General features: G+C 54.1%; 10 protein-coding genes across 10 annotated transcripts; 5 read left to right on the top strand and 5 right to left on the bottom strand.

The window, feature by feature from the left end:
• Positions 1-502: 502 nt before the first annotated feature.
• LTS14_005633 (uncharacterized protein) lies at positions 503-2,638 on the top strand (the record flags this gene model as incomplete). The annotated part of the gene is made up of 1 exon (XM_064838331.1): positions 503-2,638. The coding sequence occupies one exon, from the start codon at positions 503-505 to the stop codon at positions 2,636-2,638; it is 2,136 nt and encodes a 711-aa protein (XP_064693785.1).
• Positions 2,639-2,967: 329 nt separating this feature from the next.
• Positions 2,968-4,646, bottom strand: LTS14_005634 (uncharacterized protein; the record flags this gene model as incomplete). Its single annotated transcript, XM_064838332.1, has 2 exons — positions 2,968-4,420; positions 4,540-4,646. The coding sequence occupies 2 exons, from the start codon at positions 4,644-4,646 to the stop codon at positions 2,968-2,970; spliced, it is 1,560 nt and encodes a 519-aa protein (XP_064693786.1).
• Positions 4,647-5,673: 1,027 nt separating this feature from the next.
• LTS14_005635 (uncharacterized protein) lies at positions 5,674-6,770 on the bottom strand (the record flags this gene model as incomplete). Its single annotated transcript, XM_064838333.1, has 2 exons — positions 5,674-6,407; positions 6,461-6,770. The coding sequence occupies 2 exons, from the start codon at positions 6,768-6,770 to the stop codon at positions 5,674-5,676; spliced, it is 1,044 nt and encodes a 347-aa protein (XP_064693787.1).
• Positions 6,771-7,490: 720 nt separating this feature from the next.
• LTS14_005636 (uncharacterized protein) lies at positions 7,491-10,454 on the top strand (the record flags this gene model as incomplete). Its single annotated transcript, XM_064838334.1, has 1 exon — positions 7,491-10,454. One exon carries the CDS (start codon positions 7,491-7,493, stop codon positions 10,452-10,454), a length of 2,964 nt encoding a protein of 987 aa, XP_064693788.1.
• Positions 10,455-11,060: 606 nt separating this feature from the next.
• LTS14_005637 (uncharacterized protein) lies at positions 11,061-12,173 on the top strand (the record flags this gene model as incomplete). The annotated part of the gene is made up of 1 exon (XM_064838335.1): positions 11,061-12,173. One exon carries the CDS (start codon positions 11,061-11,063, stop codon positions 12,171-12,173), a length of 1,113 nt encoding a protein of 370 aa, XP_064693789.1.
• Positions 12,174-12,463: 290 nt separating this feature from the next.
• Positions 12,464-15,507, bottom strand: LTS14_005638 (uncharacterized protein; the record flags this gene model as incomplete). Its single annotated transcript, XM_064838336.1, has 2 exons — positions 12,464-15,133; positions 15,484-15,507. 2 exons carry the CDS (start codon positions 15,505-15,507, stop codon positions 12,464-12,466), a joined length of 2,694 nt encoding a protein of 897 aa, XP_064693790.1.
• A 389-nt stretch (positions 15,508-15,896) lies between these two features.
• Positions 15,897-17,367, top strand: RVB2 (RuvB-like protein 2; the record flags this gene model as incomplete). Its single annotated transcript, XM_064838337.1, has 2 exons — positions 15,897-15,905; positions 15,958-17,367. 2 exons carry the CDS (start codon positions 15,897-15,899, stop codon positions 17,365-17,367), a joined length of 1,419 nt encoding a protein of 472 aa, XP_064693791.1.
• A 556-nt stretch (positions 17,368-17,923) lies between these two features.
• On the top strand, positions 17,924-20,146 carry LTS14_005640 (uncharacterized protein; the record flags this gene model as incomplete). Its single annotated transcript, XM_064838338.1, has 1 exon — positions 17,924-20,146. The coding sequence occupies one exon, from the start codon at positions 17,924-17,926 to the stop codon at positions 20,144-20,146; it is 2,223 nt and encodes a 740-aa protein (XP_064693792.1).
• A 667-nt stretch (positions 20,147-20,813) lies between these two features.
• Positions 20,814-23,192, bottom strand: NdufS1 (ndufs1 NADH-ubiquinone oxidoreductase subunit; the record flags this gene model as incomplete). The annotated part of the gene is made up of 3 exons (XM_064838339.1): positions 20,814-22,547; positions 22,600-23,004; positions 23,073-23,192. 3 exons carry the CDS (start codon positions 23,190-23,192, stop codon positions 20,814-20,816), a joined length of 2,259 nt encoding a protein of 752 aa, XP_064693793.1.
• Positions 23,193-23,804: 612 nt separating this feature from the next.
• On the bottom strand, positions 23,805-24,797 carry LTS14_005642 (uncharacterized protein; the record flags this gene model as incomplete). Its single annotated transcript, XM_064838340.1, has 2 exons — positions 23,805-24,612; positions 24,685-24,797. 2 exons carry the CDS (start codon positions 24,795-24,797, stop codon positions 23,805-23,807), a joined length of 921 nt encoding a protein of 306 aa, XP_064693794.1.
• Between the last annotated feature and the right edge of the window lie 977 nt (positions 24,798-25,774).

A 25,774-nucleotide genomic window follows, 5' to 3' on the forward strand; every position in this document is an offset into this window, starting at 1 on the left:
ATCTCCTCTTACGCCACCAATTGAAGCACCAGAAAGACGCAGCCGTAGAGTCGGATTCGCAGGCTCGGGTCTTACAGCGTGCCATCAAGGCCTGCGACGCTTGCGTGACTTCCAAGGTACGTGATCCATGACTTTGACCGCTACGGTACCGATGTTGTGTTCCTGACAGTAGTTGCAGGTGAAGTGTGACAATGATCGACCCTGTAAGAAATCCAAGGTTGTAAACCGTGTAGGATTGCCTGGAACATATGCTGATCATTGAATCTATCGAGGTGTAGGTCAGCGCTGTCGAAAGCGCAATATTGCCTGCCCTTCCGACTCTCTCGACCAGCTTGTATCGCCATCGGTTGAATCGCCAAATGGACATGGAGGTGGAGTAGCGATGCAGCGCCCACAACTACATCAGCGATCTCAGAGTAATCTCTCGTCAACCCCAGCACCAAATCAGACCACTGGCGATATTCTCCATGTGGCCGATGGCCAAAACCATGTTCACTCCATTATGGCTCCGATTATCGACGAATGGGATCCTCTCGAGAATGTTACATCCTTTGATGATACAGGGTACGGTGACGTCCCTTCCTTTTTCGATCAGATCATGGTACCTGGTCCGGATTACAATGGAGCTGATAACACCATGCTGCCTCCTGATATCTCCAACCTCTTCTCGGACCAAGACTGGTTCGGTGAGATGGACATCTTCGGAACAGATTTTGTGCCGACGATGGATGAGGCTCTCGCTATACCCCCGTGGCCTTCGCCGAGCACGAGTGTACCAAACGAAGTCGTGCAAGCCGCAAGCTCCTCTGGCCAGGCATTGAGTCGGAGCGAACACGCCCGGAAAAGACATGCGATCTACCAGCAGTCACCATGGTTATGGTACCCGGAGAAGCGGCAGAATGCTTTCAGCGAGCACTCAAGTATCCAGCTAGATGAGACCAAGCTATACTCTGCATCTTCGCCACACCAGCCGTTTGCCGAGGCATCGATCATACCAGATAAGCTGTCCATGAACTCGCGGGACCGCATCTTCGAGCTGATCCTGAAGACCGCAAAATCGCAGGTCTCGATGGCATCGTTTCCATCTGCGGAGTTGCTGGAAGTGCTTATGAAGATGGGTATTGCCAAGCGTCTCGAGACCGATGCATGGATACACCCACATCTCTTCCACTCAGAGACTGCCAGACCAGAGTTACTGACAGCACTAGTGGCTGCTGGTTGTGTTTGCTTTGGTGTGAAAGCCATCTCTCGGACTGGACTCGTGCTCCTAGAGATCGTCCGACAAGCGCTGAACAAGTCTGTGGAAGACGACAACAGTGCCATCAGAGACTTGCAGTATCTCCAGGCCATGATGCTCTGGCTGGACGTCTGCGCTTTCTGCGGCTTCAAGAGGAAGATGGAGATCGCCGAGAGTCATCTCCAGCCTCTCGTCACGGCACTGCGACGCTTTGGAAAGTTTGACAGTGTCGCCTATTCTGTCATCATCCCAGCCGCAAGTGATACCATAGAAGAGACTGAAGAGAAGTGGAGGCGATGGGTAGAGATCCAATCGTATACACGATTAGTGCATCATCTTCTCGAGCACGACCTTCTAATTACCATGACCAAGCACAGAAATCCACTGATCTCGTACGCTGAGTTGACTCTGCCGCTGCCAGCGAATCGCGAGCTTTGGCTGGCGCCTTCGGCAGAGACATGGCGTACAGCATATCTCGCCAAGACACATGGTGTGCGTCAACAACGTGTCTCTGTCCGATCACTCTTGACAGATGGAGATCTGGTCAATTGCCTCCCACCAGACATCGATGGCAAGCTGGCAATAACCACGTATCTCTACGGCCTGGCCGCCCAAGTATGGGAACACCAACAACAATCCACAGTCCTCAATGTCGCCCACGGCACCAGCGACGCATCAGCAACACTATGGCTGCAATCACGGCACCAGAAACTTTGCCAATTGCTCCAAGCCACAAGTCCCGGCTTAGCAGGAACCAGCCCAACAACCCAAATGTTCCAAGACTTCCTCCTCAGCACCCTCCACGTAAGTCTAGACGACGTGATCCGCTTCGCAGGAAAATGCGGCGAAGAGGAAGCCCACCGCGCTTACCAGGCCCTACAAAGCTGGAGCACAAGCAAGCAAGCCCGGACAGCCATCTGGCATGCAGCCCAAGTGATCCGCTGGGCGAAAGTCACCCCACCCTACCAATTGCGCGGCTGCGACTCCTTCCTCGCCTACCACGCCTCCATGATCCTCTGGGCCTACGCAATGATGCAACGCGACGCCGCACGTCGCACCGCCCGCTCCTCACCGCAACCCGGCGGCCCAGTCGAACGCGATACCGTCTCCGGCCTGATGGCCAACGGCAAACCACCGATCATCTTCCTCGACGGACCCAAGACCGCCGATACCGACGCCTTCGTGCATCTAAATAGTGGACGCCCTTGTCTGCAGCTCCCGGCGTCGAAGCAGGCTCCTTCGGCCGTGCCGTTATTGGGTGATTTGAAGAATCCGCAGAGTATTATGGCTGTGTGTGTGGAGGTGTTGGAGCGGAATGCGCCTAGTGAGGAGAGGGCTGGGAAGCCGCAGATGATTAAGTGTTTGTGCGATTTGATGAGTGAGCTTGGGAGTTTGCGGTGAGGAGATGTGCTATGGTGCGCTGAGAAGCGGCTGGTGTGGGGAGGTGTTTGTATCATTATTCAAGTAGATATGTAGAGCTTACGATCACTGCACGTGTATCGATAAGCTGGCCACACGCGCCATAGAGATGTCTTCGACACCTTGGCCTGATGAGATCGGACTGCTCCAAGTCAATTGTTTGTCGACGTTCGCCTACATGACCCAGCTCGTCCGGCACACAGACAGCCGACCAGCGGTTTTCTGATATTGCCTTCCATCATAAATCCTCAGGGGGCATCACCGACAACACCTCCTTCCAGCAAGCACAACGCTGCTCGGGCCATCCTCACCTAAAAGTCGTTATCCCCATCAACCAGCTCCCTCGCCTCCCTCGCCCCAGCCGTAGCCAGCCCATCCGCAGCCTCATTCCCCTCATCCTTCGAATGCCCCTTGACCCAGACAAACTTCACCCCCGCGGGCCCACGCTCCCAAGGCCCAGGAGCCTTACCATCCTCCTCCACGCTCTCGTCTTCTTGGCCGAAGGAGCGATGACTATTCATCACGTGCCTTTCTTCCAGCAGATCGATTAATTTCGTGACTAGATCGCGGTTTTCCACGGGTTTCTTCGATGCGTTGAGCCAGCCGTTTCCGCGCCAGTTGGTGAACCATTCTGTGGCGCATTTGATGGCGTAATTGGAGTCAGAGATGAGGATGAGTTTGCGGTCTTTGGGCGCGATTTCGAGCGCGCGGAGGATGGCGGTCAGTTCGGCACGTTGGTTGGTTTGTTTCGTGCCCGTCAAGCCTTCGGAGATGTTGCGGCCGTCGAGCGGGCCGAAGTAGACTCCTACGCCTGCTATGGCGCCTGCTTGGCCGTTGGATAGGGAGGAGCCGTCTGTGTATATGCGGACCGGTGCACTTTCGACAGGTCGAGAGGCTTGGTACTTTGTTTTCTGAGTCTCTTCCGCGTTCTTGTAGCGGAGCGAGCCAGTGGTTTGGTCGAGGGTAATGTCTGTGTCGAAGTCGTCTTCTGCACCATTCAGAGGTGCTTCGCCAGGCTCATACTCGCCTTGCTCCCCCGGGTAGCTCTCCCCATGTTCGTTCTTCACCACGCCAGACTTCTTACTTTTCTTCTTGGCAGGTCCTTCTGACGTCTCTATACTCTCCATCGGCGCATCACCGTTCATGCCGTGTGGTTGCTGACCTTCCTTGACATACAGCTCGGCCTCTATACGTGTCTTGAAGCCCTTGTGCTTCGGCCCCTTCCACCCACGAATCTGATCGAGGACGTCCTGCCAGCTTGTGTACACTCCCGGCACTCGCCCGCATTGCACTCCATACCATTTCTGCGGCGCGCCCATACCTCCCTTACCGCCTCCCACACCACTCATATGGTCACTCTCGCCTTCCACGAAATGCTGGGCGTCGGTCAAGGATGTGAAGGATTTGAAGGTGGCTTTGGGGAAGCCTCGAACTTGATCCAGACAGTCGTTCCATGTGCTGTAGATGCCTGGAGCCTTGCCGATACGGACGGCGTAGAACTTCACCTGGGCATCACGCTTTCGCTTTGTGCCATTTGTTGAAGCTGGGGTAGTGGGTGGGGCAGCAGCTACAGCAGCTACAGCAGCAGGAGGGGCGTGTTCAGTCGGGCTATTAACGGACACGAATCCGGCCATTGGAACGTTCTGTGGTCTTGCTGTCGTGATGGTGATAGTGCGTAATGATTCCAAGACCCTCTCAAGGATGTGATTGTGGGCGAAAAGTTCCGCCAGGCTGCAAGCCGGAGACGCGATGATGACGCGGTAGCTGAAGTCGTGTAGGAAGAAAGTAATGGTGGACAGTAAGGGAGTGTAGGTTGGGAGAGAAGGAGATGATGCGGGCAGATGATCGGATGACGAAGGGGGCCGCCGCACTACCGCACTTACCTCGCACACGAAAGGGGTGGTAGCCGGGGGTAGTAGTGGGTGGGTGGGTACCACTGGCTTCCTCCCGTACTCCTGGCGGGGTTCTTTACCGAGAAGCTCGCATCCATGTCTCGCCTTCTTTCACTTTCACGCGACTATGCACTCCAAATGAAACGTTGCATGGAAGCATTGTTGATGGTACTGTATCCTGCGGGGATGGAAAGTAGAGTGAAGCTGTGGACTCGTCTCGATACTGTAGCAGCCTTGGCATGTCGATCTTTCGACCTGAGCTGACGTGACATTCGTTGTTCAGACCGCTGCTGGTGAAGACATACCCACGGCTCAGATCTTAGAACACATCACATAGCAGACAATGCCCAGGTCATAAGTGAAAATGTTCGAGGCAAGTCCACCGCTCCTTCCTCCCGCCACCAGAGAAACCACTATACCATACCACAAACCATGCCCCAACCCCACTAACAAAACCCCCAGACACGCAACGCAGGAACTCACTACCGCCTGCGCCTCCACCGCGCCCGCAGCGTCATTCTCTCGCCCGCCGAACTCGTCGAGATCCGCGCAGCCCAACGCACGTTCGAAGGCGCATATATCCGCACAGCCCTCTCCCAATTCAGCTTCGCCCTGATCGTGTTGAAGATCTTCACCAGCGAATTCTATTCCATTGGAGCTTTGTTTGCGGTCTATGGAGCTGGAGTGTTGGCGATTAGTGGGTACAGGCGGATGCAGGGGAACCGGCAGTTTTTCAGTGAGGTTGGGGATGGTGGGTTGAGTCGGAAACGGTATGTAATCTGTCGTTGCTTCGTGGTAATGCTGATGTATGGGGTCGTGCTGATGTTTGATTCGCAGTTTTCGTACTAGTGGTAACGTTGTCGTTGTCCTGACTGCCCTCAGCGTGGCGGCGTATATCACTTTGCTCGTTCTTACGCTTCGGCTGGATGCGTGATAGCAGAATGTTGACGTCCTCTCCTCCTGGCATCCTGGCTGAACCTCGAATAGGGTTGACTGGGACTCGGAAGAGACATGCGCATGAACGAGTATGTATCACGGCTTCACGTCACTATGGAGCAGCCAAGGCAACGACAGCTGATGGACGACTTTCAGCTTCACGCCAAGGCTACAAATATCTACATGTATCTACGCCTTCACGATCTCGATACACACTTTGCCAACATGCCCACCACTCTCCAGATACTTGAAAGCCTCCAAGATCTGTCCTCGCTCAAACCCGAAATTCTTCTCGACAGGCACCGAGAGATCCTTACCACAGACATACTTAACAAGATCTTCCGTCAACTGCTTCGCGCCAACATTAATACCGCGCACGATACACCCCTTATCAAGCACCAAGGCCGCCACATCCGGCATCTCCTTAGCCTGCGATAGGAACCCAATGACTGCGATCTGGCCCCCGCGAGCCACGCAAGCAATACTCTGGGCGATCGTCCCCGAGCCACCATTCTCAAAGATGAAGTCCGCGCCATGACCTTCAGTGATTCGATTGACTTTAGCCGCCCAATCCGGAGTGGACTTGTAGTTGACGCAATAATCCGCACCATACTTTTCCCTCACCATCTTCAGCTTCTCGTCAGAAGACGACGTGATAATCGTCTTGGCCCCGGCGTCTTTCGCGAGCATGAGACCTGTCGTGCTCACGCCACCGGTACCTTGGAAGAGGACAGTCTGGCCTGGTTTCAAGGGCAAATTGCCGTAGAGGGCGTTCCAGGCGGTTGTGCCGGTGCAGACGAGGCTGGCGAGCTGAGACCAAGAGAGTTTGGTGCTTGAGGGGATTTTGACAATGGCTGTGGCGGGGATGGCGATGTATTGGCGCAGGACACCATCGATGGGGCCGCCGAGGCCGTTGAGCCAATCTGGTGCGTTGTCAGTGATAGTACTATCGCCAGAAAGGAGAGGGGTGTCGCACTTGGCTGCGGGCCATAAAGATTCGTGACATCGAAGTTGGAAATGGCCCAATCGCCTTTCTTCAAGTCTTGGACCGCCTCACCAACTTCTTCGATCGTGCCTGCTGCATCGGAGAGCGGGACGACGTTGTCCTTGACCGGGAAGGGATAGCCGCCGTTCGCGATGACGAGATCGCGGTAGTTGAGCGTGGTGGCGTGGATTTTGAGCAGGACTTCATGGGCTTGGACTTTAGGGACTGCTTCCCAGTGTTCTGAGAGCTTGTCGTAGCCGGCGCCTTTGCTGGGAAGGCGGAAGACGGTCTGTTGTGCCATCTTGGTGTGGAAAGGCTGGATGATCCGATTGAGGATGGAAGATTGGAATAATTCAACAAAATCAACGGGAGAACGGGAATACTGCTATGATGATATATGTAGGCGACGATCGTCTCGTCAAGGTTTCGCGCCTTATGACCCCACTTGCCTCTCGATTACTTGCAGCTTGTAGCTTGTACGGTGATCATAATGGGGATTTATAAAATCATTGGAAATGCTATTTGAATATAGTGTCAGGGCTTCTACAATATGTATTTTTAGTCAGCCCAGGACGCTATCTCGACATAATCCCGAGTGGTCGGGGCGCGTCAGGTGCAGGAACGACGGCTTGCGGCATCGAGCGTTGGTGATGTGCTAGCGCTTGATTAAGCCCTCATTATTCGATCTCCAGCTTGACATTGCGCGAGAGTGGGTATGCTTGTATTATTTCTGGCAGATGAGGGCGCTGTATTATAGTGAACGACGTGAGGTTGCCGTCAACTGCGCGGCGACAGACAAAGGCTGAGACAACAATTAGTTCTAGTGAGGGTGGAAGTGATGTAAGGAACAATAACAATCACATGGCGCACCACCATTCATATGTTGACAACAGGTGTAGAGTTACATATCGTTCGCGGCGAACCTCGACATTGCGACTGTCTCTCAATGATACCATATATCTCCGACACGCCTGTGTAGACGGGCCAACAATATACATTCGTCTAACACGACTCCGCTGTCATGCCCGCGACAAATGAGGCGGCCAAGACAGCACCACCACCTTCTTCCACATCCGCCCCGCTCAGCAAAGCCGACCAGGACGATCTCGCTGCGATAGACAACGCGGTCGACCGCATGCGAACACTCACACCCGCCGACCCTTATGTCCTCACCATCCCACAGGATGTCGAGCCCCGCTACCACCATGCCTACCAATACCAGGCCATGCAATGGCTGAATCAGACACCCTTTGAGTGGAAGGAGGGAGAGTATACGCAATATCAGACTTTCATCTATCACGAACATGGCAAGGATATGTATGTGCTGCACAATAGCGAGCCGCGGGAGGAGGAGGGGACGGCGACGTCTAAGGCCAAGGTTGGAGGAGCGAGTACGCCCAGTACTGGCGCGCCGAAGAAGAAGATCAGTCTTGATGCTTATAAGAAAAGTAAGACTGGTGCGGGGACGCCGGCGCAGGCTGGTACACCTGGTCCGAAGGCAGCGACCGAGGGCAGACCTCATGCTGCTGTCAAGGGACCGATTGAGAGGGTGAAGGCTGAGACGGATGAGGTCCTTGCTGCGGTTACCGAGCTGGAGGAAGTGCCTTTGCCTGAGTCGCAGCCTGTCAAGAAGGAGCTTAAGCGGAAGAGAGAGGAGCATGGTGATGTGGAGGGAAAGCAGAAAGGGAAGGAGGGAGACCAGTCACAGGTGGAGGACCAGCCTGCAGTCAAGAAGGCGCGAACGAGTTCTCCTCCACCATCACATTCACGGAAGGAGCCTGTTGCTGAGCGGAATGCGAAGAGGCCAGCAACGCCGCCTGCACACTCGCAGAAGACAGGCCTACCTCCCAAGCTATCGCCACCAATGCTACCGCAAATCCAAGCAAAGGACCTGCCACCAAAGCTATCCCCATTACGAGTGCCTGATCTACCTCGTCGACTATCCCCAACCATCCCGGCAAACATCGCAGCCACACTTAAAGCCCGCGACCAGCTCAAAGCGTCTTCCTCCTCGGATCTATCACTTCCAAGTTCGGCGAGCAAGAACGGCACTCTCACACCACCACCCAATGGCGAAATTCAAGCCAAGCGGAAATCACCTGTGCCACGGAATGCTTTTCGTGCGAGTTCGAGTTCGCCTGCTGTACGCACGGACGGTGAGGAGCGCGCCAAGCCTACAACCACGTCTGCACCACGAGACCAGACGCCAGAGCTATCACAGTCGCAGGAGATTGTCGTTGGCAACGCACTCGACACTCGACGTGGTTCCGGCAAGCCTTCACGAATCGTCAGAATGAAGTACAAGAAACATCAGCGTGAAGGTATTCGGCGCATCTTGAAGATGAGGCCAAATCCTGCAAAGGACTACCCTGCATCGCCACCAACTTCGACCAGTGCCGAACAGCCTACAAAGACGGCAGAGAAGAAGCCGGTCGGGCGGAAGGATGTGAGTGGTAAGGGTGGGGCGCAGGAAGTCGGACCGCCTGCTAGAGGTACTGCTCAGAAAGTTGGACGTGTCGAGAGAGCAGGAGTAGATGGTAAGCGCGGACTGGGTCAGGAGAGGGCGTTAGAGAACGCAGGCCCAGAAGTGGAGAGTACAGCTCTGAATGGCGCGCGATCGAAGCAGGACGCGGTGCAGTCTGCTACCAAGTATGCAGAAGCAGAGGTGCCGAAGAAGGCAGCAGCGGTGAAGCCAACTCATGCCGCAACGAAGGACGACACATCAGTCGTCGCAGAAAAGCAACCCTTAACCAGGAAAGCATCCCAGGAAGACTCGATAGCCAAGTCCAAGGCACCCGAGATGAAACGCTACGAACCTCCTGCAAGACGGAAGGAGTCAGCTAGCAAGTCATCTGACGACACTGCAGCAGCGAAAGCGAAGCAAAAGCCAGAGCAACCAAAGAAAGCCAACGAGACTTCTCTCAAGCGCAAAGAGCCTCCCAAGACATCGCCCGATACCGAAGCCGAAGGTCCTCCAGCCAAGCGAAAAAAGATCCCTGAAGCCATCACAACTACCAAGGAGCCAAGCACACCCATCCCGGCTGATCTATCTTCGCCCACCTTACTCAAGTCCCAGCAAGCCACCCCATCAGTACGCAAAGATATGCTCTCGGCCGTAGCCATGGTCCGCGAGCAGTCGAACGAGGGCAATGCCAACACGCCACTATCCGCCAAATCGAGCACGCCCCTTGCGGCGAACGGCCAGACGTCGCAGCCTACCAGAGCGCCTTCGAGCCAAGCTAAGACACAGAAGCAGCAGGCATGGGAGACGGAGCAGAAGCGACTTGAGAGGCTCGGTCGAGAGCTGAAGCATGCTGCTTCGGCGCATGTCAACAAGGCTAAGCTTGTTGCTTCTGGTGATCAAAACGCCGTGCTAGAGCAGAGACTAGCGGCCATCAAGGCCATCGAGTCCCTTCTGGCATACTTCCTAGCCTTCACCTCAGCGGACGAAGCGGCACTCGCCGCCGAACCCAAGCAGAGTCCAGCCATCAGGAACTGGCAATCCCTTCACGGATTCTTCTCATTTGTGAAACGGACGTGCGAAGTCGAGCCCGTTTTGGCGGGGTTGGCGAGTCATCTGGGTGTGGTGTATGCTGGACATATCCTCACTCTGAGCGCGGCTTATGGTAAGACTTTGGGTGGGACGGATATGGGTGAAGTGGTGGGTGTCCTGGTGCGAGAGGCGAAGATTACGGAGTTGAGGTTGGATCTGGATGCGGTTATGCGAGTTTTCCCCTTGAGCTGGGCTGGACGGTTGAGGGTTGGGATGCCGGGGACTGAGGACTTGGGGCCGGGGAGGTTCAATGGGGGGTATAAGATGGGGTTTGGGGTGCAGATGAGTCCGTTGGTGGCTGCTAGAGCTGGGTTTGGTATGTTACGGGAGTGGATCGACAGGAAGAAACTTGGTTGCGAGCTTCAATTGCGACTTGATGGAGATGTTGCGTTGGATGAGCAGCCAAGGAGGTCTGCGATGTCGAGCCAGTAGAACGAGGATGGTGTTATTATCGAAGGCGTCGGGAAAGGGTCAGGCTGATTTGCTGGAGTGGGAAGAGAGTTGCGATTACGACTTTATGATATGGGCTGGGATGGGCCGGGTTTGGCTCTGTACCATATGCATGGCTTGATGTGAGTTTGGAGTTTGATTCGGGATATGCGTAGATACCCATTTTGCGAGGATGGATGGAATAGAGGGCAGAGTAGTAGTACATACTAGATTGTATGGGCCTGTGAATCTGCGTGACTCTACGTCAAGGGCTACAACAGGCTTCCGGTCTCGATTGCATCAGGAGCTTCGTTGGTATGGAACGTGTTGCGTACTTTATACGTGCAGAAATGGCTGGAGATGCACGTGACAACAATCCCGCACGTGACAAAGAAATGATGACGAACCTCACGTCTGCCTTCTTTCGCCTTCTAGCCCTTGTCCTTCACCACTGTCCAAGGCGTCAGACGGGTATTGTTTGTGAGTCTTCGACTTGTAGGAGTGTCAGTAGTAGGTAACACCACCTTCCCATACCTGCTATTCATATTTCCTATCTACTTCCCATACCTGCTATCCATATTTCCTATCTACTTCACAATCCCTGCAGCCATGAGTGATCTCGACTCACATAACACCGCCTCCGATGTTGACGATGATGACCATGAGCCAGAGCCAGCACTGAAAATCACCCTCCACCTCCACAACAAACCCATCGAACTCGCCTTCCACCACATGGACGCCACGATCCAAGACCTCTCAGACGACGTCGCCGAGGAATTCCACATCCCGCCCTCGAACCAGAAATTCCTCATCTCCCCCAACATCGGGCTGCTCAAACCACCCTTTAAAGACCCCGAACTACGTCTCCAGACCCTACAATCGAAGAAGATCGCCCTCATAGGCGCCACAACAGCCGAAGTCCACGAGCTCCAAACCGACATCTCCGACCGCCGAGCCCGGATGGAACGCCGTCGCTTAGCCCAGAATGCTGGTAGAAAGGTCAAAGCGAACACAAGCAAAGACTGGAAGAAAGTCCAAGACGATGCCCGCTACCGCTTCCACACCATCCGCCCTCTCCCTTACCTCACCAACCCCGAGAAATCCCATCGCTTCCTAGAAAGACTAGCCGACGACGCTGGGATAAAATACACTATGCGCAAACACGGGTTCGCCGTCGGCCTGCTAACAGAAATGAACCCCGTGGAACACACGACCGATACCAGCCGCACCTTGGGTTTGAACCGCAACGCAGGCGAAGTCATCGAGCTCCGGCTCCGCACAGATGCTTATGATGGGTATCGGGATTACAAGGTTATAAGGAAGACATTGTGTCACGAACTCACGCATAATGTCTGGGGTGATCACGATAGGAGGTTTTGGGATCTGTGTAAAGAGATTGAGAAGGAAGTCGAGGAGAACGATTGGAGGAGGGGGGGACATAGTGTGGGGCGGGAAGAGTTTTTCAATCCGGGGGATGTTGGGGTGGGAGATGGGGAGGAGGATGGGGCGGCGCATGATCATGGGAGGTGGACGGGTGGGGAGTATGTGCTTGGTGGAGGGGGTGGTGGTGGTGGTGGGGGCGTAGCAGCGGGGTCGGGAGGGGAGCTGCTTAGTAGACGGGATATCATTGCTAAGGCTGCGGAGGAGAGGGCGAGGAGGCAGCATGAGGCTAAGGAGGCGGAGAGGAAGGCTAAGGAAAGCCCATCTTCCGCTGGGGCTTGAGGCCATGTTGGTTTCTGTCACTGGGGATTGTTAGCAAGGTGTCTGGTGTCCGTATGCATTCTCATTGCTTAGACCAGCTCGCTTCGGAGCTTTTCGAAAGCTTCCTGTCTACATTCTCCGTCCGTTGTGCCTCTAACACTTCTATCTCCTACATTCCAAACACCAAGGAAGAGATAAAAAGGGGGGTATCATATGCTACGCTGAAACGCTCGAAATCATCAACAACAACGACAACAACCCATCAAAACGCCCAACATCGCGACCAGCCTCACCATTCTGTAACTCGCACCTCACTTCCTTCCCCCCTCCAAAAACTCTTTCACAGCCTCCCTCTCCCCCTCTTGCACCGCAATCCTCCCCCTCAACCCCCCAACTTCACTCTTCAACCCCTTCACATCCACCTCAACCACTCCAAGCGCCGTCTTCGTCTCAGCAGCGCCCCTTCCCGCCTCCCTCGCCTCGGCCTGCGCCCTCTCAACCGCCACAGAAGTCTGCGCCACCAACCGATTCAGGTCGGCAATTGCAGAATTATAGTTCTTGGCATGCGGCCAGACATCACCGAATTGTTCGAGCATTCTGGCCGCCATGTCGTCGGAGGTGATGTTATTGTATTGGCGTTGGAACATCTGAAAAGCGTAGGTTAGGGCTTCAACTTTCTGGGACATTTCTTGCAATTTCTGGTCCGTGGAGGGGTTGCCAGAAGGTGCTCCGACGGCATTCGTTCTGGGTATACCGTTTACTTGTGGTGATCGCATAGCAGGTGGTTGGAACCCGTTACTTGCTGCTGGTGACGTACCGTTCGGTAGACGTGGAGGCTGTTGGCGGGCAGTGGAAGCAGATATCGATGCTTGCTGTTCTGTGAGAGTTTTCAGGATGCCCTCTAGGCCCTTATTGAATGTGTCCTGAGAAGAAATGAATTGCGTCCGGTCGACCTTGTTCGCGAGGTCCGTTGCAAGTTCGCCGATCTGGCGACGGTTGTCACTGATATTCCCACGCACCAATTCCAAGTCGCCGATCTGCTGGTTCAGCTCAGCATGATTTTTCTTCATATCCTCCGCGTCACTCTTGATAGCCTTGAAGGTGTCAGAAGTCGACCTGGCCAACTCCGTCAACGAAGCTGTGATCTGCTTGTAGTCGCTTTCTCTGTTCCTGGTGTTTTGGCCCCTCAAAGTAGTCAATTCGCTCTCGACCCATTGCTTCTGTTCCGCAAGTTGTCGTTCGCTCGTATCAAAGACATGGTTGATGATTACCTCGTCATCCTGCTCTTTCATTTGTTCTCGATGTGCATTGTCGGCTCGTAGCTGTTCGACCTCGGTTTTGAGCTGTTTGACTTCGACTTCTATTGGTTCGAGCATAGTCTTCGATGATCGGTTTGCCTCAGGGACGGTGTCTGAGATCGTCGTAGCAGCAGTGTCGGTGTCAGAGCGTGCTGAAGATGTGGCACCCAGACCTCTTATCTCCTTCGTTGTCTTCTCCTCGTCACTTTGAACCTGATCGAGTCGAGTTGAGAACTGGTCGGCCAATCGTTCGAGTTCTAAGAGTCTTTTGCCCACGGGCACCTCTCCTTCGCCCACGGTAGCTTCCATAAGCCCAAAGAGAGCCGCAATATCTTCTATGGCAACGCTCAATTTGCCCGAAATACTCTGGTCGTCTTTTGCGAAACGGGCAGCATCATCCATAGGCAAGACATGACGTCTCAGGATGTCATGCCCAGTCTTCAGCTCTGTAAGCTGCTGGCCAAAGGAGGAAACATCGCGTGACAGTCTCTCGACCGACTGCTTTGCATCATTGTCTTCCCGCGAAACAGCTCTACCGGAAATTTGCGATGTGTTTCTACCTGACTGGACGTCTTTACTTAGTTCGACGGCTGTGCGTTTCAAATTGTTGATCTCACGCTGCATAGCCGATATCTGGCCTAGGTCGGAAGAAACTTTGAGCGCAAGTGGTTTCACGGTCTGCAACGCGGTCAGGCTTGCTTCGCTTCCGGCCTTCGTCTCTGATTTGAGCTGCTGCATCTCGACTTGGCTCGCTTCGACCTTCGAACGTAGGCTGTCGTGTTCCGACCTAAGTTTTGCCATCTCCTCGCGATGAGGCCCGGCTTTAAGTTTGACCTCCAGCGTAGAGACTCTATCTCTTGTCCGAGAGTCGGCGCTCGCATCAGCAGCCTCTGATTCCAGCTTGGATATTCTTTCGCACAACTTCCGGAAGTCTTCAATAGTTACTGTGATAGTCTCGCCGGAAGAGTCTCTAGGCGGATTAACTTCGGTTGATTTAGGAAACTTGCCCACTCCATCCGACAGCTGCCTCAGGATGCTATGCTGCTTCTCGAAGGCACGCTTTGTAGTCTCCAGAGCTGTCCTAGCATCGGCGAGGGCTTGTGCCTTCTGCTCCTTGATCACAGGAAAACCATTAAAGTGTTTTGACATGCTTTGATAATCATTTTGAGCTTTTTTCACACGTGCTTCAGCCTGATCGCGCGCGTTGGAGAGCTTCGAGAATTCTGTGTTCTGGATCATGCATTTCATAAAGTGGTCGGGTCCTGACTCTAGGGGTGTGTTGTTGATTGCCAGTGTAGAGTCTTGGCGGGTCGTAGTTGTTCCATTCGCGCTTCGTGGTGTCGACTGCCCGCTGTGAACCTCATCGGGCCGGCTTCGTTTACTGCCTAAGCTGTCGGGCGAAGCAACGTAGTTCGAACCAGTTTCTTTCTGAGCATTGGGCCGTTGAGAGACCCCTCTGAAACCACTTCCGTTCGGAGGCTGCATAGGGCGACCTGCCGCCGTAGTCGTAGATACTGAGGACCGGCGAGAGGTGGCGGCATCAAGAGCATTGGGCGTCGATGAGCCTTCGCGAGGACTCGTCTTGCTCAACTTTCTCGATACACCACCCTCTGGCGAACGGCTCGCAGGTCTTTTGCCATAGTCAGGGTTACGACCTCTAATGCGAGGGTCCATGGTGAGTGACTATAGTGTGTGTTAGTGAGTGTCCGTAACATTTCTTGAACTATCATAGATTATTGATAGTGTTCGGAAGCTTTAGAGGTTAGATAATGTTTGGAAGGAAGCTGCGCGGTGCAGAGTACTTTTTATTGTATTTTGGCTAGCTCTATAGTAGTTCTTTTTATGAGGTGAGCAAGTAAGCGAGAAGTAAACATACCCTGCAGGAAGTAATCGTAGTGTTGATGCAAGGTAAAAGAAACAAAACAAGCGAGGAGGTGGGTTATATATATGCAGCAGGCATGTGGGGCCTACGAATTCTGCATGTGGAAAGTCGTGAGACAACGCCGAAGAAGGCAGGAACGAGGGACACTCACTGGAGGCTCTAGACTGTTCGTCATGAGCAGGGAAGTGAATGCCAAGATGGTTGTGTGCACATTCATTTAATTAGTCTCTTACGCTTCACTATCGCTCCTGATCATCGTTCGCCTACACTGCTGTTGAAGCGTTTCATGTCTTTTACGAACTTGGATCCCTGTCGTAAGAAACACGCTAAGATCTACTAGCGCGCCGCAGATGGACCGAGCTTCTGGTGTTAGCTTGTGAATACAGAACTGCTCCAATAATCTCGTGATTTGGCTTGAACATATCACAAACCACGACGATCCGACTTAACCCATCACCGACATTGCAGATCGAGAACCACAGCCTGGGACCATCGCTCTACACAAGTGCTGCTGATCTGCGAGACTCTAACATCGTTCGCGCCAGGGAGCGCACATCCGGCGCAATGGCAGCTGTCAGTAGCAATAATGTCTTCTCACGCGATCATCGACTGACTTGCTTTATAGCCTATCGCCACCGTCTCCGACTCGCGCACTACTCAGTCACTCAATCTCATCGCAGCTCATTCACACATCCGTGGTCTGGGCGTCACTCCGGACACACTCACTCCAAAACCTACAGCGGATGGCCTGGTGGGACAGCAAAAGGCCCGCAAGGCCGCCTCGGTGATCTTGCAGATGGTGAAGGAGGGCAAGATTGCTGGGCGAGCGGTCTTGATATCAGGCCCACCCAGCACAGGAAAGACTGCGATCGCGATAGGCATGAGTAAAGGCTTGGGAGAGGATGTGCCGTTCACCATGCTGGCCAGCTCAGAGATCTTCAGTCTGGAGATGAGCAAGACGGAAGCACTTGAGCAGGCATTCAGGAAGAGCATCGGTGTGAGGATACGGGAAGAGAGTGAGGTCATTGAGGGTGAGGTCGTGGAGATCCAGATTGATCGATCGGTCACTGGCAGCAACAAGAGCGGGAAGCTGACGCTGAAGACAACGGATATGGAGACCTTGTACGATATGGGCACGCGCATGATCGACAGCATGACGAAAGAGAAGGTCATGGCTGGAGACGTTATTAGCATCGACAAGGCTTCCGGGAGGATAACGAAGTTGGGCCGGAGCTACACAAGAAGCAGAGACTACGACGCCATGGGCCCGGACACGAAGTTCGTGCAATGTCCCGATGGTGAGTTGCAAGTACGACGGGAGACTGTTCACACTGTCTCGCTGCATGAGATCGACGTCATCAACAGCAGAACGCAAGGCTTCCTCGCTCTTTTTTCAGGTGATACAGGCGAGATCAGGAGTGAGGTCCGAGAACAAATCAACACGAAAGTTGCGGAATGGCGAGAAGAAGGCAAGGCTGAGATTGTGCCGGGCGTGCTCTTCATCGATGAGGTGCACATGCTGGATATCGAATGCTTCTCTTTCATCAACCGAGCACTCGAGGACGAACTAGCACCAATAGTGATCATGGCATCGAATCGTGGCTCCACAACGATTAGAGGAACGAACTACAAGAGTCCGCACGGCCTACCACTCGACTTTCTAGACCGCGTAGTCATCATCTCCACACAAACGTACTCCGAAGACGAGATCCGCGAAATCCTCTCAATACGAGCACAGGAGGAAGAAATCGACATTTCACCCAACGCACTCGCGCTGCTCACAAAGTTCGGCGCGGAGACCGGGCTGAGATATGCCAGCAACATCATCACGACATCGCATCTTCTTGCTCAGAAGCGGAGAGCGAAGGAGGTGGATGAGCAGGATGTTCGGAGAAGCTATATGCTTTTTTATGATCCGAATAGGAGTGCTAAGTTCGTGGCGGAGTTTGAGAAGAGGTTTATTGGTGAGGATGGTGGTGTGACGCTGGGTGGGGTGAATGGGCATAGTAATGGGGATGCGATGGAGGTGTCTTAGTATCGACATAATAAAAAAATGACGATTGCAATGGGACTGGGTCACTAGAGGTGTGCTGTAGACTAGCAAATGCATGTAGCTTATAGAACGCCGATCAACCGTCAATCAAGCCAGACCATGGACCCAATGATAACAAAGCTGCAGCTGGTGTGCATCGCTTCGCCAGAGGCACTCGCCGGCCAGACATCTCGCCGCCTGTTGCCGGTTGATAAACGTCTGCACGGACCAACAATAGCGTGTTCACGCGTAACAGCGGGACGAAGCGTAGGCCCCCCTTTTTTTGGGACCCGACAAGCCACATGCTGACTTCAGCTTGTCAAAACACGGAAGTACCAGATATTAGCTTCCTACTTGGGGATCATGGCGTTTCTATGTTTGTGCACGGCTTGAGATTGCTTGCATGGCGCCAGTGGCCGCGTGGGTGCCGCGAGAGCCTCTTCATTTATGGTATGTATGGCTGTCGTGCCACCCGCGGTGGTTTGGTAGGTGTCTTCTAAAGAGGTAGGTGGATGTGCGCTTTGCTATTGTGTGTTTGTAACTCGTCAAGGCTGGCGATATGGGTCTCACGTTGGCAGCTGCGTTGCTTCTGGTCACTGCTGGGGCTATTGGAGGACGAGCATCTGCTTCTTGGACTTATGCTGGTTGCTACTACGACGATGTAAACAACCGGATCTTGATGCACCCGTCTTATACGGACTACGATATCCAGACGGTAGAAACATGCACTTCTTACTGTGCTGCGAACAATTTTGCCGTGGCTGGTGTTGAGTACAGCTCCGAATGCTACTGCGACTATGCGCTTCCAGCTGGCGTCACCAAGGAGCCAGAGACAGACTGCTCGATGACTTGTGCTGGCAATTCCTCGGAGACCTGCGGCGGGCCCAATAGGCTCAGCGTCTACACTACCGGAGCTGCCATTTCAGGACCGTCTACCAACCCCGGGCCAAATGGCTGGACTTTCGTCTCATGCTATACTGATTCTGTCAACGCGAGAACACTCAATACGGCGCAGGACGTTGCAGCTGGTGCGAGTGGGATGAGTGTCTCGCAGTGCACGGCAGCTTGTAAACTTGGCGGGTATAGCTATGCCGGACTTGAGTATGGTCAACAATGCTTCTGTGATAGCACAATCCGAAGTACTGGCTCGAAAGCTACGGGTGGCTGCGACATGCTATGTGCTGGTAATGGTAGCGAATACTGCGGAGGCTCTGATCGGCTGAACATCTATCAGACGACTGTGAGCTCGCCACCGAGCACTGGCTCTGGAGGTATACCATCTGGCTGGACTGCTATGGGCTGCTGGACAGATAACGGCGCCAACCGTACATTGGCCACACAGCAGTCCGTACAAGGCGGTTCTAGCAATATGACGATCGAAAATTGCTTGGCGGTCTGTACAAGCAATGGCTTCACCATTGGCGGAACTGAGTACAGCCAAGAATGTTGGTGTGGCAGCTCAATCCTGAATGCTGCGACTTGTGCCTCTGATCAGACGACCTGCTATATGCCATGCAAAGGCAATAATGCCGAAACCTGCGGTGGCCCTGACAGGCTCAACCTTTATATTTCTGGTAGCAGTCCACTTCTGACAGCATGCTCAGCGGTAAGCTCTTCGACTTCGACCTCATCTGTGTCAGGCACTAGCAAGGGCAGCACCTCATCTACTACGATCTCGATCTCGACCAGCTCTGTCAGCAGCTTGACGTCCACTTCAAGCATATCAACAAGCACAAGCTCTTCGTCTGCTCCCACCACTACATCCACAACCTCAAGTCTGACATCAAGCACCGTAACGCCGAGCACATCCTCCACATCCTCTCCAGCCTCCATAACACCCACAACCACCTCCAGCTCAACCCTCTCAACCTCCACCCTCTCCACAGGCACCTCCTGCGCCACAACAAAACCAACCTCAACCGCCTGCCCAACCTTCTGGACCAACATAATCGCCGACCTCGCCCCCTTAATGCGCGACACAGACGGGAACTGCACAGACCTAGCCCGCGGCGCAATCCGCTACGCCTTCCACGACGCCGCCGCCTACAGCACCAAGACCCCCTTCTACTGTCCCGCAGCCGGCGGCGCCGACGGCTCCCTCCTCCTCTCCTCAACAGAAATAAACCGCACACCCGACAACGACGGCCTAGCACCTTTCCACGCGAACCTAACAGCGAAATACAACGCATACAAAGCCCTCGGCTACGCAGTAGGAGCCGCCGATCTAATCCAAGTCGCGGGCGCTCTAGGCGTCAAAGCCTGTCCCGGCGGGCAATTCGGGCGTGTCTACGTCGGCCGCCAGGACACTACGACCGCGGCACCACCGAATCTCCTCCCTGTGGCTTTCGGGCCGGGAGCAGACCACGATACTATTCTCGCTCTGTTCACGGATAAAGGGTTCTCTGCTCGCGATCTAGCGGCGCTGATAGGTGCCCATACGACTTCTAAGGCCAATTTCCAGACGGCCGAGGGTATTCCGGTGGGTACACCACAAGATACCACGCCAGGACAATGGGATGTCCTGTACTACAACGAAACGCTTTACTCGCCTGCGGCGAACGGAGGTGGATACGGCCGCTTCGAAAGCGACATCAACCTCAGTAAGAATGCCTCTAGTGCGGTAGGGAAGCAGTTCCAGTCCTTTGTCGGAGCGCAAGCGGCGTGGGGAGCGAGTTTTAGCAGTGCGTTTCAATTCATGAGTACGCTCGGCGTCCCGAGGAATGTTAAGGCGAATCTGGTGGATTGTACTGATGTGATTACTGGGACTGTATTCGCTTCTTGAGGCCACGCGCGTGAATACTATCTGGGACGAAAGCTATCTGGGACGACAGAGAAGCAGGAACGATTTCGGATCAGGTCGGAGCTCGGAGGAGGGACAGAGGGGTGTACATTGCACCGGAATGCCCTCGTCAAGCAGGTGTTGGACAACAAGCTCGAGAGTTCCGGGTGAGACCCTCGCTCGCCTCCGGTGGCTCTTTCAAGAGGAGGCACTTGACGGCGCTACAGTGTAATTGTCTCAACCTCGGGTGCAACAGAGAGTGGAAGGCTACCCTGATGGCATGGCATGGCATGACATAGCGCGCCATAGCACGATATGGGAGGAGAAGAGGATGATCAGCTTCCTCACCACAAAGCAGAGGACATCTGTTCTCAGAGACAGAGAAAAAGAGAGATCCATCATCTCAGCCGCGTCCAGCATGCTGCTCGGAGGTCGCAGCAAGCCCCGTCGATATGTTCTCCCGATGCAAGTGGGGATCAGACGAGACATGTGGAAAAAGGCCTTTGGAAATAGATTGTGATGCTGTACATACACTAGGTATAAATCCACAACCATACTTCGCCCGAACTCCCTCGAACTGAACAGATCCTCAATTTGCTACCTCGCCACAAGATATAACCACAGCAGCACAACCCAATGTCCCAGCTCTTCACTACAACACTTCACCGGCTTACGCACTAGCCAACTCCCTCGCCGCCCCATCCTGCGGCCCATAAAACACCTGCCCCTCCGGCTCACCCGGCGCCAGAAAGTTCATCGACGGGTTCTTAGCAGCCTTCGCAGCCGAACACCTCGCCATCGTCGGACTACTCCTCGAAATCGAATCCGTGAAAAAGAAATTCTCAACCACGGGCTTGAAAGCCGTACCCCCGATCTTAGACCCCTTATTCTGCTCAACCAACTGCACCCGACTCAACTGCTGCACAGCGTGGGAGGCGGGTTCGATAATATCGTAGGATCGGAGCGCAGGCGAAATCTCCGCCGCGCGATCCCGGAGGGTCTCGATATCATCATACGGTAATGGTTTCCCCAGCGCCTCGGAGACGGCGCGGATGATTTTCCAGTCCTCGCGCGCCGCGCCGTAGATACTAGTAGCGGCGCGTCCCATCTGCACACGGCCTTCGGTGTTGACCCAGGTACCGTGTTTCTCTGTGTAGGCTGCACCAGGGAGGACGACGTCGGCGAGCTGGGCGCCGCGATCACCGTGGTGTCCCTGGTAGATCACGAACGCGTCTTTGGGGATGTCTTCTTGGGAAATTTCGTCGGCGCCGAGGAGCCAGATGATTTTGGGGGTTTGCTTTGCGGTCTCTGGGTTGTGGACGGACCAGCCAATTTCGTACGCTCCTGTTCTCGAAGCGGCGCGTTGGAGGACGTTGTAGCCGTTCCATTCTTGTTGGATGAATTTAGATTTGTTCTTGTCCACGAAGCCACCGATAGTCTCGAAGATAGCTTTGGCGTCTTCGTGCTCTACGGCGCCAGAGCCAACGATGATCATCGGCCTCTCAGCATTCATCAGCTCCTTGCCGAAATCTCCGGAAAGCACAGATTTCAAGTCACTAGCATTGGCGCCGAGTTTGCGGTAGTCGAAGATCGATTCGAAGTCCTCTCCCACCACGCCGACTTCAAGGTCGGACCGCATCCATTGTTTACGGATACGGGCGTTGAGTAAGGCGGCTTCCCAGCGAGGGTTCGTGCCAATGAGGAGGATGCGATCGGCTTCTTCTACGCCAGTGATCTTTGAGTTGAAAGCGTAGTTTGAGCGGACGTCGAGACCGTGAGCGAGGGGTGCTGAACCCTGAGGTTGATCGAGAGCGAAATTCTCTGAGCCGAGCTTGTTGGCCAAGTCCTTTGCGGCGACAAGGGTTTCAACTTCAACCAATTGGCCAGCAACAAATTTGACCTCATCACCCTTGGGTGCGAGCGCCTTGAATTTCTCGCTGACCTCTACAAGTGCTTGCTCCCAAGTTGCAGGCTGGAACTGGTTGTCTCGTCGGATCAGTGGTGTGGTGAGGCGTTGTGTGCTCAAGCCGTCGCATGCAAATCGGGACTTATCGTTGATCCATTCCTCGTTGATGTCGTCGTTCAGTCGTGGCAAGATGCGCATGACCTGTAGACCTCGAGCATCGATGCGGATGTTGCTGCCAAGGCCGTCAAGCACGTCAATAGATTCGGTGTGGTTGAGTTCCCATGGTCGTGCTCGGAAGGCGTAAGGCTTTGATGTGAGAGCACCAACAGGGCAGAGATCGATGACATTGCCAGAAAGTTCGGTGTCGAGAGCAGTCTCGAGGTATGTGCCGATTTGGATGTCGTTGCCACGTCCAGTCGAGCCTAGTTCAGGAGCACCAGCCACATCGTTGGCGAAACGAATGCATCGTGTGCAGTGGATGCAGCGGTTCATGGATGTCTACAGTCATATCAGCCATGTCCACATCCTGAGATCTCACGGAAATTCTGACCTTAACCAATGGGCCAATATTCTTATCCTCGACCGCCCTCTTCCCCACCGTCTCATGAAAGCGTCCTCGATCGGAACCATACCGCATACTCTGATCCTGCAAATCACACTCGCCACCCTGATCACAAATGGGGCAATCAAGCGGATGATTAGCGAGCAAGAACTCCATCACGCCTTCCCTCGCCTTGTGTGCCAAAGGACTATCCGTCTTGACCACCATGCCCGGCTGCACCGGCCACGCGCACGACGCCACGGGTTTCGGCGCCCGCTCCACCTCGACTAGACACATTCTGCAGTTGCCGGCGATCATGAGTTTCTCGTGGTAGCAGTAGCGGGGGATGGTCGCTCCTGCCTTTTCGCACGCCTGGATGAGCGCGGACCCGGCTTCGATGGACACTTTTTTGCCCTGTCATCATATACACAATCAGCACTATTACCAAGCAATATCATTGTGCGTATATTAGCGTGCCATACATCAACCGTGAGCTCGACCTCCGCTGCCCTTCTCGCGCTGCTGCTGAATGTCCGACTGCCATTGAGCTGTGCCAAACGCTGTGTCCGCCGCAGCGACTGCAGGACCTGCTGCCGCACCATCTTGTCGCGCCGGTGGAAGAGTGAATGGATGGGTGAGTGGAGAGTGAAGGTGAGAGATGCCGGTGGTGGCAATATCTACACTCTACAGCAACGTGAAAGCGGCGATATGGAGACAAGCACAGGTCATCGAAAGTCCTCCTCCTCTGATTGGCCAGCACCAGTACTCACCTCCACAGAGCCGCAAAGCAAGCGAATACAAAACTTTCTCGCCCTTCCCACAACCCTTTCTCCTTCCTCTCCATAACTCATTCAACGACGTTTTTTATTGTAGGCCCTCCACTCATATTCCTTTTCCGAGCAATATGTCTACGTGGATGGGCCTCTGCTAAATGTTCGGAGAGCACCGTATCGCGTGCGCCGTAGCTGGATATATGGAGAGTCTCTGCGGTCACGCGGGATTCGACGAAAGATGCTCCTTACCGACGGTCGCTACATCTATATCAGATTACAAATCCCCTTCACAGTTTCATCGGGCAGTGCAAATACTCGAAAGCGGCACGGCATTATCACAATCATGCGAGCGCAGCATGACAAGTGCATGGCCGAAAGCAACGCAGTAATTAATGCTATCAAACTATCCACACTTCTATCACATCCCTCTACACTCTCACTTCACGGCACAAACACAAGCCTCCCCTCCTTAACACCTTCTCCCCACACCGTCTCGATATCCTCCAACTTCGCCGCCTTAATCGGCTGCTTCGGAATCCTCTTCACCAACCCCAACAACCCATCAATAGACTCCGCCATCTCATGCATCGCCCAACTTCCCGGCCCGGAACCCCTAATCGTCAGATTCTTGCTACGAATCACCGCCCCGGGAAGTACCAGATCCTGGCCTGATAGCATGCCAATATGGACATAGCTTGTCGGCTTCCTGCTCATGAGTGAGGCCAGGCAGTGGGCTCCGAGAGGACCGTACACATAGTCGAGTATCACATCCACATCTCCAAACTTGCTGAAATCCGTCTCCTCCACTTTCTCAGCCACCACGATCCTCTCATCCAACCCCTCCACAGACCCAAGCTTACCTCTATCCCTCGCAACCCCCACCACCTTCCCCGCCCCAAACCCCCTCGCGATTTCCACGGCCACCCTCCCACTCGCCAACGTAGCACCAAGAATCAGCACACTAAACCCTTGTGGCAAAGGCAGATTGACTCGACTCTGAAACGCCATCCAACTGCTCAGCGCCGGATTGATCACAGCCGCCGCTTGCACAGGATCCGTCCCTTCGGGCAACATCCTAATATTCCGCTTAGGCATATTCACCCACTCGGCGAAACAACCCCGGTCCAGACTAAACCAGTAGACTCTCTTTCCATCTTCCGTCTCGCCTATGCCGTCCACGCCGGGGATGTGGGGGGGCGTGCCGGAGGTGTAGTGTTTTCCGGAGGCGCGGGAGCGGACGACTTGGTGGCTGGTTGCGTGTAAGTTTGAGTCTACTTGGATTGGAGTGCGGGTATTGGGTTTGGTATGGGGTATGACTTACACGCCGGCTGCGAGGACTTTGATGCGAATCTCGTCTTCGGCTGGGGGTGGGAGGTCCGGGACAGAGATGTATCTGGGTGCTGAACCCCAGGCTTCGACTTGCGCTTGGTGCATTTTTGTTTCTTGAAAGGTGTGGTCTTTGTATTGAGCTTGATTCTGTGTGGTATTGTTGCGGTGCAGGTGCTGTGAGTTGGTAGATGTGCTGGTACGATGGGCTTATGTACGTGATGAGTTGTGATGGAGTAAACGGAAGGGAGGGTGCGGCGTCTCTGTACCTATATCCCATTCAAACAAGCACACGACCATAATCTACAGTATGCGAGTACCTTACTCGACCCTTTGCTTCTGCTCCATGCACTGCCCTTTGCGGCCGTCCGGTAGGTACAAGGGCCCGAATCACCCAATCCCGAAGCTAAGTCAAGTCCAATGGCGACACTATCGCGAGGCGGCATCTGCGCCGTGTAATCCATCAGAGGCGCCGAAATTGTTCTGCCCTAGACAGCTAGCAAGCTGAAGGAAGGAAGATGGGGAGTTTCGGGGCCGAATATCCTGATGTTGATACTGCGGCTGGCCGTACCGCACGCACGGGTGGTCGAATGTTTCGTCTTCCGAATGCGAGATTCCTTTTGTTCGCTGACCTCTGTTTGTCGTTCTTTTGGTGTGAAAAGGTGTGGACGCCCGAAAATTCGCAGGAGCAGTGTGGTAAGATGCTGGTAATAGTGAGTTCGATGATGCTTGGGAATGATGCCCTTCGCTTCGAAGAATTATGATGACCGTAAAATGCGAGATAGTATAGGCACCGCGTAAGAGCACCATTGTGATAGCGGACATCGAAGATAGCGTGGTGCTGTTTCAAGCGACTAGTCAGACCACATGGATTGATTTCGAGCAAAGGTGTTGTGGACGAAATGTTGACGCTTCTTGCTTCATGGCTCTGGGACGGCTACTTGCAGTTCCACTTCGGATGCCTGCAGGAGTCCAGCGCCAGCACCGTCGATTGCAAAATCTCTCACACGGATCGAGCAATTTCAATGGGGGTGCTAGTGGGGCTTATGGCTGCCTAGACGACAGACAGCTCGTTTGGGAAGGCA

The sequence above is a fragment of the Recurvomyces mirabilis genome (assembly GCF_035927965.1).
Source record: "Recurvomyces mirabilis strain CCFEE 5264 chromosome Unknown scaffold_14, whole genome shotgun sequence".
Lineage (NCBI taxonomy): Eukaryota > Fungi > Ascomycota > Dothideomycetes > Mycosphaerellales > Teratosphaeriaceae > Recurvomyces > Recurvomyces mirabilis.